This window comes from Mobula hypostoma, chromosome 1 (assembly GCF_963921235.1).
Source record: "Mobula hypostoma chromosome 1, sMobHyp1.1, whole genome shotgun sequence".
Classification (NCBI taxonomy): Eukaryota; Metazoa; Chordata; class Chondrichthyes; order Myliobatiformes; family Myliobatidae; genus Mobula; species Mobula hypostoma.
In genome coordinates this window covers 63,913,806-63,929,463 of record NC_086097.1, presented here as the reverse complement: position 1 = coordinate 63,929,463, position 15,658 = coordinate 63,913,806, and the positions used below count along the sequence as shown (strand labels likewise).

Below are 15,658 nucleotides of genomic sequence, written 5' to 3'. Positions count from 1 at the left end.
TGTACTGAGTTTTTAAAACTGTACATAGTGTAACAATAGTTTGCGTAAAATTTTATTAAAGTTTTGTAATTTACAAAAGTGAATAGACAATTTATTTATAAAGAACAAACTACAAATAAATAATGTAATTATATAGATTAAACAATAAACACCTGATGTGCAGTATTATTATAATAGCAGATTCATGACAGAAGGTCAAATTAGGTGAAAAGTGAATGACTTTAACAAGGCACAGCTGCATTTTAATCAGTGAATTAAGGCCTGTTTTTGGGGGGGAGGGGAGGAGTGCTGAACTTGAGTGCCTGTTTATCCTCCTTTTGTAGAGCTTCCTCTAAGAAGGGATAGGATCACCTCTTTGTTTGGTTTCCGTTATAGGTGTAGGATCATTTTCTATTTCAAAACTGACATTTACAAATGATGCGTTAACCGCTGGCAAACCCTCATGTGAACTGACTACATCTTGCTGCTTTTCCATTTGTTCTTGGAAATTCTTTTCAGCTTCTTCTGACATTTTATTTTCTTCCTCTTCTTCCTCCTCCTGTAACATTTACAGTTTCAAATATTAGCAGTCTTAGGCAAACTGGCAATTAAGCTTAATTCAATAAAATTCCTTTACTTAATTCTTTGCAATAAATTGTTTAATCTAATGCCAATTCTCTACGGTTTCCTGCTCTTCTGCAACAATTCACCAACCAGATACAGATAGCGATCTTAACTGATGTTTCGATGACAAACTTTTCCATCTTCATCCAGGATGATGCCTGGGCAGGTCTAGTCTGATGGTGTATATATACCATTATCCGTCAGTCTTCATCCAATCAAGTTTCTGCTTGACCCACCTTGTTTACAACCAAATTCTAGTTTTTACCTAGAGTGAGACCTTTGTCTTTGTTAAAATTCTTTTTCTCTAGTTTTATTTCAATGGCTTCCTTCATGGCCCGGATCAACACATTGACCTCGTATGGAGGCTTGCGTGCTTCGAGGACTCCACCAGGCAATGATGCCAACTCAGGGCCACCCATGTTGGACGAGATGCCAGATGGAGATTGATCCAACCCCAGCTCCCAAACTGACAGACTCGCATCTGCCCCTATGGGGCCACACTTCATCATGACAACTAGAGGTGTGAAGAGAAAAACACCTGCCATACAAAACAACAACAATTTCAATGGCTTCCTTCACCATGCAGTCCCAAAAGCCATTGGCGTGGCACAGTAGTTTTGTGCTGTCAAAGGCAATCCTATGGCCATTGTGAATGCAATGATGTTCTATCAATTTCTTTGAGTAACCCAAACGGTTACACCTCCTGTGCTCCTTAGAACATAGAAATCACAGCACATTACAGGCCCTTTGGCCCACAAAGTTATGCTGACCATGTAACCTAATCTAGAAACTGCCTAGAATTTTCCTACCACAGCCCTCTATTTTTCTAGGCTTCATGTATCTTCATGTACCTTTTCTCCTTGTGCCCCGTCTGGCCAATATGCACCGCTCTGCATTCACAGGGAATCCTGTAAACACTAGCCACCCTAAGTCCCAGGTCATCTTTGACCTGCTTAAACTGTGATTTGAGCTTCCTTACAGATCGCCAGGATCCTAAAGAAATACTGGATTAATACCATCCACAAACCCGTAAGGAAGCTCAAATTACAGCTTATGCAGGTCAAAGTATAGAGTATTGGAGGACAATTACTTGATGTAAATGTAGAATATATGGAAAATATAGAACATATGGAAACATGGTATAGAATTGCACAGGAATACGTAAAAGTAGGATTCCACTCTGGACAACTTGCTTGAACTTTTGGTTTTAAGTTGACTTTTTTTCCAAAATTATGTTTGATATCTGTGTTTTAAACCTTGGCTCTATGTTATATCAAAGAAATAGAAATGTCTGGAAATTTGATAGAGTTTGCAAACTACCTTAAGCCTCTTGGATATAAATGAATTTTCAAGTTCAAAGTTTAAAATATAATGTCAGTATCTTAGATTTGAAATGCTTCACATAGAAACATTTTAGGAAGAAGTACCCTGTTAAGTATCTTGTTAGAATCTACATTTTGTATTGCCGCTCGATCAATGATTACGTCTTGCTATCACCCACTCCCCAGAGCCCTCTCACCACCCCATGATGATCATGGCTATACCTATATAACTGAGACTCTTTGCAAATCAATAGGACTTTGCAGAGTTATGTCAGGAGTCCCTAAGTTGTAATGATCTGTATGCGGTACTTTTCCCGACTGACATTGGTTCCAAAAGATCTGTAGCGAGGGAACGTGACATTGCAGCAACTGCCTATTGTCTACAAATAATTTCTGTTCATTCCAATAACCTCTGTCCATGTAGATGTGACACAGATAAACCTTGTTCATTGATTTCAAAAGAGAGAAATGATTATGAGCACTATATTAGTATTTTTAGATGTAAATATTAAAATTTAAATTGTGTCAGATCGTCATACAGTTGTTGATGGTGCCTAAGTTCAGAGACAAGCCTAAGATGGCTGTTGTTTATTCCTTATTCCTCTTCAAGTCATGAATGATCCTGGAGCCATGATCTCAAGCTTCCTTTTCTCTGCATCGGGTAAACTTTCTAAAGCACTAAATGCAAATTCTGAGGCTATATATGGGGAATTACAGATCATCTTTGTTGTCTCTAATTAGTTTAAGGAGTTCAAACGTGCTTACTTTTTTTCCCACAAGCACCTCCAAAGTGAGATTTGAGACAAATTACACATTCTTTACTGAATAATAGCATGCCATTTGCTTACCTCCTTCTTTATTCTATAGTATTCATCGATAGCATACTGGTATTTTGGTGCATTTATACCAAAAAGGGAAGCTAATTTTTCTCCTAAGAAGTCGCACACTATTCAAAACAAAATTACAAAATTGTTAATGAATGTTCAGTTTTATCATTGTCAGATTTTGTTTGTTTTCTAGTTGTTGATTTTATTTAATTTTTTACTCTTTATTCTGTCAACTAATTACACTCCTGCATCTAATCATAGAACCATCATCCAATCCAGACAAAAGACCATTGTAGTTAGTGATACTACTTGAATACCATGCTTACCAGATAGTGTTCCTGTTGCAAATCTTAGCATGTAGAACCACAGAAATGGGCCCCATGGAAGTTTGCTCTAGAAAAAAAAGTTTGATACTTTATACCTGGACACTCATACTGCCAGGATTCGCAAAAATAACTTTATAGTACATTTTAAACTTACCACATCAATTGTAGGCAACAAATCTCTCTTATCTTCTTCCGGCTCTTCTTCATCAGTGCTATACTCCTCCATTGTTTCGCCACTTGCAAAGTGAATGATTCTCCGAGGAACCTTTTGTTTCCTTGTGCTCACGTCTCCAAGTTCTATATTCTCAAATGATTTTCCACTTGCTTGCAGCTGTTAAGAAATAAACCATTTAGAAGAATCACAAAAGAATAAATTTGACAGTGTCAATTCCAGACATCCCAACTCTCCCATAAGTTCCAGAAGCCTCCCGCATATGAATTAGTGGCTCCCTGATGCCCGTAAATTATATACAATATCACAGAAATCAAATTTTTTTAAGAGCGAGCAAGAGCAAGCAAGCAAGCGAGAGCACGAGAGCAAGTGAGAGCGCAAGAAAGCAAGCGAGAGAGCGCGAGAGAAAGCGTGAGAGACAGAGCAAGGGCGCGCCATGGCAGAGTGTTCCAAAAAAAAATAAAAAGTACGTCACCCCAGACTACACTAAAGTGTACCCCTGCCTAATAGGGGTCAAAAATAATGACAGTATTGCTCGCTGCACTGTTTACAACAGTGACTTTTCTATTGCCCATGGTGGGTTAAGACTGTAAAAGACATGTTGAGGTGAGTTTAACAGGTGTCATTCGTTTATTGGCATAGTTAACGTTATTTAAACTAGCTGTCTGGTTGCTAAGGAGCTACTCTATTGCAAACATCCCACCTCTCCCAGAAGTCTCCCGCAAATTGATGGTGCTACCTCCCTGAAATCAGTTTTTGCAGGGTGGGATGTCTGCAGTTCGTAGTAGATGTTGCCTTATCCTGAACATTGAAGTGTATGCTGACAGAAATTCAAATAAAAACTGGCGGAGGAAGTACGAGCGCTGTCCTGCTGCATTTCCTGCTACTGCCCTACTCACTTGGATCCATGACATACAGTACACAGACACCTTCTGTCCAGTTTCAGCATAACTTGAAAAATCAGTCTCCAGTTGCTTACATTTTCTTTGGAAAGGAAATTCAAGGTATTGGATTTTAGCATTACTGAGATCAGCCCTATTAAGCCAGTACTGTCATCCTGTATTTACATAGGTCAAAAATATTGGACAGGCTGGGTCAAATTATGAACAATGGTCCATCATATACACTCTTGAAATATGAAAGCTCCCTGTTTGATACAGCAACTTGGATGTAAAGAACCTATAACAGTAAATGAGCTGGTTTTAGTTACACAATGTTTTCCACAACTATTATCAGATGTACTCTCAAATATCATGGTGTGTTTTTAAAGGAGTGTGCTACTCAGAGTGTGTTAACCAAGTGATTTTAAATTTTAATTTTAAAGTCTCAATATAACAATTCCTTTGTAACAAGATTAAAATCATTTCTGATTATCTCTATTATTGTTCCTGTCGATGCCAGGAAATATTTTTTCAGTCATCTTGTCCCAGGATTAGTTTTGAGATTCCCTCTCATCAGGATACCCTTGAAGGGCTCAAGAGTTACTTTATAATCATTTCAATTCAGAGCCAGAGGGAAGAGATTTTTAAAAAAGACAACTCTCAAAGAGTCAATCTTGAATTGTCTCTGCACTGAAGTTTCCCACAAGCATTGACTGGAACGTGAAAAGGAAGTCAGTCCTCATTGAGGGATCAGTGGAAGATACGGTGAGCAGTGTCACACTCCAGGGCGTCAATCTTTCAGAGGGCCCAACACACTGATGCAATCACAACAAAGCTAAGTCAGTAGTTTTACTTTGTTAAGACTTTAAGGAGATTTGGTATTCTTCACGAAAGACCCCCACCATTCAGGACATGCCCTCTTCTTGATGGGGGAGAAAGACCACAAAGCTGAACACCCACACTCGACGATTCAGGAACAGCTTCCTTCTCTCCACGGTCAGATTTCTGAATGGTGCATGATCACTAACTTCCTATTTATTTTTGTAATTTATAATAATTGTCTTTGCACTGTACTGCTGCTGCAAAATAACAAACTCCACGTCATCTCAGTCGATGATAATAAATCTGATTCTGACCTTTCCCAAGGCAACAGGGAACAGAAATAGCACACAAAATATAATATTGCATTGTTTTAACACAGCCAACTCTACCAACTGGGTACTATTGTATTATCATGACACAGTAACTGGACATGTCCAATACTAAGACATATCCCTCATCTCACTTCTGTTGAGCACTCTTCCGTGCACAAACCAATTGCATCACACTCACAAAAGAGAACGTGCATACTCTGGAATTGCATTAGGACAACTTTCCTACTCTTTGTTTTGTGTTACAAGATATTTTACTTAAGTGGGGCAGGCAGGATCATCTCAATTTTGTTTTGCACCTCTGACAATGCAGTGCTCCATAGTCTCATTCAGGTCTCTGTAAAATAATGTAAAACCATGATGTTCAAACTTGAAGGACGGAATGTTACCACTGAATTGTTGGAGGCCTATAAAAAGGGGAAAGTAATAAACATCCAGTGTAGTAGAATTTTGGTCAAATGAATGCTTCAAGGCAGAGAGATTTTGAGACAGTTCCTTGGGCAGTTTACACGCCAGTTTTCAATAGCAAGTGGGACCTGTCAGGATTTGTCTGCAGAGCAGAATACTGCTTGCATTGTTAGTAAATTAGCAAGGACCAATAAAAAGAAGTGAGCAGAGCGGCCATTGTTGGAGTGGGCCAGGGTTAGAGTGGAAGGCTTTAGCTCAACAGGCTCTGATGACAATGGCGGAGGCTCTAAGTTTTTTTTCTTCCTTTGTTTATTAGTATATAGTGCATTGAGAATAGATCCAGGGTTAGTGATATATCCTTTGTGTGAGATGTGGGAACACTGGGAGACCCCCAGTCTCCCTGATAACTACATCTGTATTAAGTGCATAAAGCTACAGCTCCTTATATACCACATTAAGGAACTGGAGGTGCGAAGCTGGATGGCCTTCAGCTCATATGGGAAAATGAGGCGCTGATAGATAGAAGCTAGAGGGAGGTAGTCACTCCTAAATTGTACAAGGCAGATAGCTGGGTGACTGTCAGGAAAGGGAAAGCAAATGCGAATAGGTAGCCACTGCAGAGTAGCCCTGTGGCTATTCCCCTCAATAATAAGTACACCACTTTGGATACTGTTAGAGAGGATGAGCTACTGGGGGAAGGTGCAGCAACTGGGCCTTGGGCCCCGAGTCTTTCTCTGTGGCTCAGAAGAGAAGTGCAGTAGTGATAAGGGATTCCATAATTAAAGGAGCAGACATGAGATTCTGTGGATGCAAAAGAGACACTTGGATATTATGTTGTCTCCCAGGTGCCAGAGTCACAGATGTCTCGGATCCTAAAGGGGGAGGGTAAACAGATGGAAGTTATGGTACATATTGGTACCCACAGTATAGGTAGGAAAAGGGATGAGGTCCTAAAGAGAGAATGGGAGGAGTTAGGGAGAAAGCTGAAAAGCAGAACCTCAAGGGTAGTAATATCTGGATTGCTGACTGTGTCACGTGCCAGTGAGGGTAAGATGGGATGATTTGGCAGAAGAATGTGTGGCTGAGGAAATGGTGCTGAGAGCAAGGGTTCAGATTTCTGGATCACTGGGATCTCTTCTGGGGAAGTATGATCATTAACTTGGTATAGTCATTAACTTGTATCACAAATGCACCTTATTATTTGTGAATTTACTAGTGGTAATGTTACCTAACGTGTTGTGTGTGTGTGAGTTATATGTACTGTGTTGTGCACCTTGGTCCAGAGGAACGTTGTTTCATTTGGATGTATACAGTTGAATGACAATAAACTCGAGCTTGAACAAAAAGGACGGGTTACAACTAAACTCGAGGGGCACCAATATCCTTATGGGCAAGTTTGCTAAAGCTGTTGGGAAAGGTTTAAATGAATTTGGCAGGGGGATGGGAACCAGAGTGATAAGGCTATGGATGGGGCAGTTGGTTTACAAGAAGATGCAACATATAGTGAGACTGTGAGGAAGGACAGGTAGATGATAAGGCAAATTTGCAGTCGGTTCAATTGAAGTATAACATGGGGGAAAATTGAAAAGGGTGATGAAAACAGCGTTGAAGGTTTTATATTTGAATGCTCGCAGTATGTGGAATAAGGTTTCTGATCGTGTCCAAGATATCCTGAAGTGGGAGGGTGAAGAGCCAGAGGTCCTGGTACATATAGGTACCAATGACATAGGTAGGAAAAGGGATGAGGTCCTGAAAGAAGAATATAGGGAGCTAGGAAGGGAGTTGAGAAAAAGGACCGCAAAGGTAGTAATCTCGGGATTACTGCCTGTGCCACGCGACAGTGAGAGTAGGAATGCGATGAGGTGGAGGATAAATGCGTGGCTGAGGGATTGGAGCAGGGGGCAGGGATTCAAGTTTTTGGATCATTGGGACCTCTTTTGGCGCAGGTGTGACCTGTACAAAAAGGACGGGTTACACTTAAATCCTCGGGGGACCAATATCCTGGCAGGGAGATTAGCGGGGGCTACTGAGGTGACTTTAAACTAGAATGGTTGGGGGGTGGGAATCAAATTAAAGCGGCTAGGTGTGAGGAGGTTAGTTCACAACAGAGGGATGGGAACCAGTGCAGAGAGACAGAGGGGTGTAAAGTGAGCGTAGAAGCAAAAAGTACAAAGGGGAAAAGTAAAAGTGGCAGGCCGACAAATCCAGGGCAAGCATTAAAAAGGGCTAAGAGAGTTGTAAAAGAGTGCCTGAAGGCTTTATGTGTCAATGCAAGGAGCATTCGTAATAAGGTGGATGAATTGAAAGTGCAGATTGTTATTAATGATTATGATATAGTTGGGATCACAGAGACATGGCTCCAGGGTGACCAGGGATGGGAGCTCAACGTTCAGGGATATTCAATATTCAGGAGGGATAGACACGAAGGAAGGGGAGGTGGGGTGGCGTTGCTGGTTAAAAAAGAGATTAACGCAATAGAAAGGAAGGACATAAGCCGGGAAGATGTGGAATCGATATGGGTAGAGCTGCGTAACACTAAGGGGCAGAAGACGCTGGTGGGAGTTGTGTACAGGCCACCTAACAGTAGTAGTGAGGTCGGAGATGGTATTAAACAGGAAATTAGAAATGTGTGCAATAAAGGAACAGCAGTTATAATGGGTGACTTCAATCTACATGTAGACTGGGTGAACCAAATTGGTAAAGGTGCTGAGGAAGAGGATTTCTTGGAATGTATGCGGGATGGTTTTTTGAACCAACATGTCGAGGAACCGACTAGAGAGCAGGCTATTCTGGACTGGGTTTTGAGCAATGAGGAAGGGTTAATTAGCGATCTTGTCGTGAGAGGCCCCTTGGGTAAGAGTGACCATAATATGGTGGAATTCTTCATTAACATGGAGAGTGACGTAGTTAATTCAGAAACAAAGGTTCTGAACTTAAAGAGGGGTAACTTTGAAGGTATGAGACATGAATTAGCTAAGATAGACTGGCAAATGACACTTCAAGGATTGACGGTGGATATGCAATGGCAGGCATTTAAAGGTTGCATGGATGAACTACAACAATTGTTCATCCCAGTTTGGCAAAAGAATAAATCAAGGAAGGTAGTGCACCCGTGGCTGACAAGAGAAATTAGGGATAGTATCAATTCCAAAGAAGTAGCATACAAATTAGCCAGAGAAAGTGGCTCACCTGAGGACTGGGAGAAATTCAGAGTTCAGCAGAGGAGGACAAAGGGCTTAATTAGGAAGGGGAAAAAAGATTATGAGAGAAAACTGGCAGAGAACATAAAAACGGACTGTAAAAGCTTTTATAGATATGTAAAAAGGAAAAGACTGATAAAGACAAATGTAGGTCCCCTGCAAACAGAAACAGGTGAATTGATTATGGGGAGCAAGGACATGGCAGACCAATTGAATAATTACTTTGGTTCTGTCTTCACTAAGGAGGACATAAATAATCTTCCAGAAATAGTAAGGGACAGAGGGTCCAGTGAGATGGAGGAACTGAGCGAAATACATGTTAGTAGGGAAGTGGTGTTAGGTAAATTGAAGGGATTGAAGGCAGATAAATCCCCAGGGCCAGATGGTCTGCATCCCAGAGTGCTTAAGGAAGTGGCCCAAGAAATAGTGGATGCATTAGTGATAATTTTTCAAAACTCGTTAGATTCCGGACTAGTTCCTGAGGATTGGAGGGTGGCTAATGTAACCCCACTTTTTAAAAAAGGAGGGAGAGAGAAACCGGGGAATTATAGGCCGGTTAGCCTAACGTCGGTGGTGGGGAAACTGCTGGAGTCAGTTATCAAGTATGTGATAACAGCACATTTGGAAAGCGGTGAAATGATCGGACAAAGTCAGCATGGATTTGTGAAAGGAAAATCATGTCTGACGAATCTCATAGAATTTTTTGAGGATGTAACTAGTAGAGTGGATAGGGGAGAACCAGTGGATGTGGTATATTTGGATTTTCAAAAGGCTTTTGACAAGGTCCCACATAGGAGATTAGTGTGCAAACTTAAAGCACACGGTATTGGGGGTAAGGTATTGGTGTGGGTGGAGAATTGGTTAGCAGACAGGAAGCAAAGAGTGGGAATAAACGGGACCTTTTCAGAATGGCAGGCGGTGACTAGTGGGGTACCGCAAGGCTCAGTGCTGGGACCCCAGTTGTTTACAATATATATTAATGACTTGGATGAGGGAATTAAATGCAGCATCTCCAAGTTTGCGGATGACACGAAGCTGGGTGGCAGTGTTAGCAGTGAGGAGGATGCTAAGAGGATGCAGGGTGACTTGGATAGGTTGGGTGAGTGGGCAAACTCATGGCAGATGCAATTTAATGTGGATAAATGTGAAGTTATCCACTTTGGTGGCAAAAATAGGAAAACAGATTATTATCTGAATGGTGGCCGATTAGGAAAAGGGGAGGTGCAACGAGACCTGGGTGTCATTATACACCAGTCATTGAAAGTGGGCATGCAGGTACAGCAGGCGGTGAAAAAGGCGAACGGTATGCTGGCATTTATAGCGAGAGGATTCGAGTACAGGAGCAGGGAGGTACTACTGCAGTTGTACAAGGCCTTGGTGAGACCACACCTGGAGTATTGTGTGCAGTTTTGGTCCCCTAATCTGAGGAAAGACATCTTTGCCATAGAGGGAGTACAAAGAAGGTTCACCAGATTGATTCCTGGGATGGCAGGTCTTTCATATGAAGAAAGACTGGATGAACTGGGCTTGTACTCGTTGGAATTTAGAAGATTGAGGGGGGATCTGATTGAAACGTATAAGATCCTAAAGGGATTGGACAGGCTAGATGCAGGAAGATTGTTCCCGATGTTGGGGAGGTCTAGAACGAGGGGTCACAGTTTGAGGATAGAGGGGAAGCCTTTTAGGACCGAGGTTAGGAAAAACTTCTTCACACAGAGAGTGGTGAATCTGTGGAATTCTCTGCCACAGCAAACTGTTGAGGCCAGTTCATTAGCTATGTTTAAAAGGAAGTTAGATATGGCCCTTGTGGCTACAGGGGTCAGGGGGTATGGAGGGAAGGCTGGGTTCTGAGTTGGATGATCAGCCATGATCATAATAAATGGCGGTGCAGGCTCGAAGGGCCGAATGGCCTACTCCTGCACCTATTTTCTATGTTTCTATGTTTCTAAGGTAGATGCTTGTGTGGCGCAGTTAGGGATCAGCAAATATGACGTGGGTATCACTGAGTCGTGGCTGAAAGAAGATCATGGCTGAGAACTTAACATCCAAGGACACACATTGTATCAAAAGGACAGGCAGATAAGCAGATGGGCTGGAGTGGCTCTGTTGGAAAAAAATGAAATCAAATCCTTAAAATGTCGAATCCTTGTGAGTAGAGTTAAGGAACTAAAGGGGTAAAAAGACCCTGATGAGAGTTACATACAGGCCTCCGAACAGTACTCAGGATGAGGGATACAAATTACAACAGGATATAGAAAAGGCAGGTAGAAAGGGCAATGTTATATTAGTTGAATTCCAAAATGCGGGTAGATGGCTTTTTAGAGCAGCTTCTGGTTGAGCCCACTAGAGAAAATGCTATAGGTGTTGTGTAATGAATCAGATGTGTCTCGGGAGCTTGAGGTAAAGAAATCCTTAGGAGACAGAGATCATAATATGACAGAATTCACACTGCACTTTGAGAGGGAGAAGCTTAAGTCATTTATATTAGTATCACAGTGAAGTCAAGGGAATTACATGAGAGGGGAGGTGGCCAAAGTTGATTAGAAGGGGACACTAGCAGGGGTGATGGCAGGAGATTCTGGGAGCAACTTGGAAGGCACAGGATAGATACATTCCAAAGATGAAGGAATATTCTAAAGGGAGGATGACACAATCGTAGCTGATAAGGTAAGTCAAAGACATCATAAAAAGCAAAATTAGTGGGCAGTTAGACGACTGGGAAGCTTTTAAAAATCAACAGAAGACAACTAAAAAAGCAATACGGAGAGAAAAGATTAACTATAAAGATAAGCTAGCCAATGATATAAAAGAGGACACAAAAAGCTTTTTCAGATATATAAAGAGTAAAAGGGAGGTGAGAGTGAATATTGGACGACTGGAAAATGATGTTGGAGAAGTAGTAAAGGGAGACAAAGAAATGATGGACGAATTGAATAAGTATTTTGTCTTAGTCTTCACTGTGGAAGGTACCAGCAGCCTGATAAAATTTGAGAGTGTTGGGGGGCTGAGGGGTGCAGAAGCGAGTTTAATACCTATTACTAAGTAGAAGGTGCTTGGGAAGCACAAACATCTGAAGGTAGACATTGTTGGGAGGGGACGACCAACCTGGACCAGATGAAATACACCCCAGGGTTCTAAAAATTGGTTGCTGAAGAGATTGTGAAGGCATTAGTAGTGATCTTTCAAGAATCACTATATTCTGGAATGGTTTGGGAGGACTGGAACATTGCAAATGCCACTTCACCATTTAAGAAGGGAGGGAGGCAGAAGAAAGGAAATTATATGCCAGTTAACCTGACTTCAGTGGTTGGGAAGATGTTGGAGTCAATTAGTAAGGATGAGATTTCAAAGTACTTGGAGGCACATAATAAAATAGGCCAGAGTCAGCATGGTTTCCTTAAGGACAAATCAGTTGGAATTCTTTGAGGAAATAACAGGCAGGATAGATAGGCAAATGAGAGTCAGTGGGTGTTGCTTACTTGGATTTTCAGAAGGCTTTTGACAAAGTACCGCACATGAGGCTGCTTAACAAGATAAGAGCCCATGGTATTACAGGAAAGACACTGACATAGGTAGAAGACAGGCTGACTGGCAGCAGGAAAAGTGCGCGAAAAAAGGAGGCCTTTTCTAGTTTGCTGACGGTGACGAGTGGTATTCCACTGGACTTCGTGTTATTTTGAACTTCAAAGGGCATTGGTCAGAATGCACTTGGAGTATTGTGAGCAGGTTTGGGCTCTTTACCTAAGAAAAGATGTGCTCGCATTGGAAAGGCTTCAGAGGAGGATGATAGCAGGATTGAAAGCGTTATCGTATGAGGAGCGTTTGATAAGAAGTTCGTTGTTGTCCTCAAAAACCTGTTCTGAAATTGATGGAAGCTTAGTTATATACCAGAGAAATTAGATGCTGATTCTGTATAGACAGCATTACTCTCAGATACCCTGAAGTAGCAACTTTTGTCACAAAGGACCTTAGAGAGCCCATACCTGGAATATTATATATAGGGCTTGTTTCCCACCTAAAGGAAGAATAAACTTGGAATTGAAGCAAGAAAGATTCACCAGATTGATTGTTAGGGTGAAGGTTCCTCCTGTGAGGAGAGATGTACTGGATTGAATTGACTGGGTGTAAACTCTATAAGAGTTTTGAAAAATGGTACAAAGCATATAGAATTATTTATAGTATTACCAAAGCTATACATCTAAGAACCAGAGATCACAAACTCTAAAGAAGAACTGAGACCAGTGGAAGTTTCTACATCTAGAGGTTACTGAATCTTTGGAATTATTTATCGGAGAACAGTGGAGGATCACAGAAATAATAATAGATTTCTAGATATTAAATGATTCAGAAAATAGGATTTAGCCCAGGAATGTGGCAATGAGCTAACTGTCGCAATTGCGGAGCAAATGCAATGCCAAATGGTCTGTTTTTTTTGCTCTTAATCCTGCCTACTTTCCAGAAACTTGGCATTCTGCGCATTCCTGTCAGTTTACATTCTTTTCCAAACTTTAGTCATTCTTATATCTTAAGGATGTGAATTCTTGTTCCTCTGATTCATTTTTGATGGGATGTTATTTTTTATTTCTAATTATCTGTCACAAAATTATTACAAAATTCACAGCTGCCCCAAATAATGGCTCAACCAATTCTTCATTTCCTACGCAAACAACAGGAATTCTGCAGATGCTGGAAATTCAAGCAACATACATCAAAGTTGCTGGTGAACGCCAGGTCCTGACGAAGGGTCTCGGCCTGAAACGTCGACTGCGCCTCTTCCTAGAGATGCTGCTTGGCCTGCTGCGTTCACCAGCAACTTTGATGTATGTTGCTTCATTTCCTACCCTGCCTTTCTGGAGCAGGAACAGATCAGAGATTATTCTGATGGGGCAGTGGCCAATTTCAGCCTACCCTAATGCCGTGTGTTCCTAGAGGGTTTATCAGTGATTTCCAGCAATACTGGTAAGAAAGTGGCCAGCTCCTAGTCTGGCTGGACAGTGAAAGAAAATAATATGCTGGAAATCTGAAACAAAACTGAAAGAGCTGGAATCACTCAACAAATCAAGACAGAATGGTTAACCTATCTTGGTCAGAATTGTGAAAGGGAAATACAAATTGGTTTTCATCAAGTGAGCAGATGGGGAGAGATGTGTAGAACAAATGAAGTATCTCTAATAGGGGTAAGTCAAGTAGCTTAAAGGGAATGGTTACCAGCATAATAAGCTCATTTCTCTATGAAATATACTATAAATGGTGAGGCTGTGGGATATGCCCCCCACACACTAGACTATATGAATAGAAATAAGAAAAATTGAACCAACATAATGACCAGCTGAAATGGCTAGTGTTGAAGCAGAGTGAAAGAAAGAATGAACTACTTAGAATTGTAGAATTCAATATGCAATCCTGATGGAAGAGGAGGTGTTGTTCCTCAAGCTTGACTTTGAACACATAGCAATGCAGGAGCCCAGAGGACCGAAGGTCAGAGTGGGCCAGCCAGAAGGTAGAGGTAGACAGCCAGTATCTTCTTTTTTCCGGGGGTTGAAATGCCTAATACCAGAGGGCGTACATTAAAGGTGAGAGGGGCAAGTGTTCCACACAGAGAGTGGTGGATGCCTGGAATATGTAGCCTAGGGTGGTGGTGGAGGCGAATACCATATGGGCATTCAAGAGGCGTTAAATAGGCACATGAAGGTACAGGAAATGGAAGGATTTGGATAATCTGTAGACAGTGGGGATTAGTTTGGCTGATCATTTGATTACTAATTTATTTAATTTAGCACAACATTGTGGGCTGAAGGGCCTGTTCTTGTGCTGTCATGTTCAGATCATGGAGTTACAAAGTGAGTGATCCCTGCGAAATGCTGAAATGGGAGGGGAAGGAGCTATTGCCCATTTAGGAACGATTGACGATCATCTACTTTATGTGACATATGGCAAAGAGTTACGGACAAGGATGAATCCCAGCCGCTCCCGAGGAGGGAATTGGAGACCGTTCCCGGCCGCTCTCGGGAGGGGGGAGGAAGGAGGCTGCTCCCGGTGGGGAACTAGGAAACACTCCCGGCGGCTGCAGGAAATACAGCCAGCCATTCTCGGCCGATCGGGCCCGGCTTCTCGCCCTGGCGCCGCGCCCTCGCCGCCCGCCCACTGGGGTTCTCCGGTCATTTGGGAACCCGCCTGTTCAGCACCGAGCCCCCTTCCTCACCTTCTCCGCGTCCATACTGCCCCCACTGAGCAGCACGTTGCCGGGGCTGAGGTAGAGGCCGAGACCGGGCAGCTTCTCCGCCATTTACTGCTGTTAGCGGTGACGAGCGGTTCACTAGCCAGAGTTCGCTGGATGGCCAGGCGGCGGCGGCAGCGGTGCGCTCCCCACTCAGACATAAACAGGCGGACTGAATGCAAAACAATCGGCCTGTGTCTGCAGGTGGGATTAAATTTCTGCCTGCATTAGATTAGTCAACACTATGTGCACCGAATGCCATGCCTTGGACTCGAAGAATTGCGAGTGAATTGCTTCGCCTGCGAGAACTGTTAGGATGTCTGGAAATTGGGAAGGAAGGAGAGGAAAGCTAGGAGTTGCATGGTCAGGTGCCACAGAATGGGCACTGGTGTCTGGCCACTTACTGACTAAGGACAAAATTCGGTTTGGAGGGCTGCTACTTCCAACCAAATCGAACAAATCAGTTCGCCATCGTATTGAGAATAGCCATCGAGACAATATTTTAAAAGGGATCTCACTGCTCTCTCTGCCTGTATCAAGAAATTCAAATC

General features: G+C 42.2%; 1 protein-coding gene across 1 annotated transcript; it reads right to left on the bottom strand.

The window, feature by feature from the left end:
- Positions 1–33: 33 nt before the first annotated feature.
- fam177a1 (family with sequence similarity 177 member A1) lies at positions 34–15,437 on the bottom strand. The gene is made up of 5 exons (XM_063049800.1): positions 15,093–15,437; positions 3,233–3,409; positions 3,079–3,145; positions 2,774–2,871; positions 34–538 (listed from the first exon to the last, which is right to left on the bottom strand). The coding sequence occupies exons 1-5, from the start codon at positions 15,174–15,176 to the stop codon at positions 332–334; spliced, it is 633 nt and encodes a 210-aa protein (XP_062905870.1). The 5' UTR covers positions 15,177–15,437; the 3' UTR covers positions 34–331.
- Positions 15,438–15,658: the final 221 nt, after the last annotated feature.

What these genes read in the sequence shown, in the direction of transcription:
- fam177a1 (XM_063049800.1), bottom strand. Translation starts at nt 15,176, where the DNA reads ATGGCGGAGAAGCTGCCCGGTCTCGGCCTCTACCTCAGCCCCGGCAAC. An exon ending in TGTTGCCTACAATTGATGTG is followed by an intron (nt 3,146 to 3,232) that starts GTAAGTTTAAAA and finishes TTTTTTTTCTAG; the next exon opens with AGCAAACTTCCATGGGGCCC. An exon ending in TGCAACAGGAACACTATCTG is followed by an intron (nt 2,872 to 3,078) that starts GTAAGCATGGTA and finishes TGTTTTGAATAG; the next exon opens with TGTGCGACTTCTTAGGAGAA.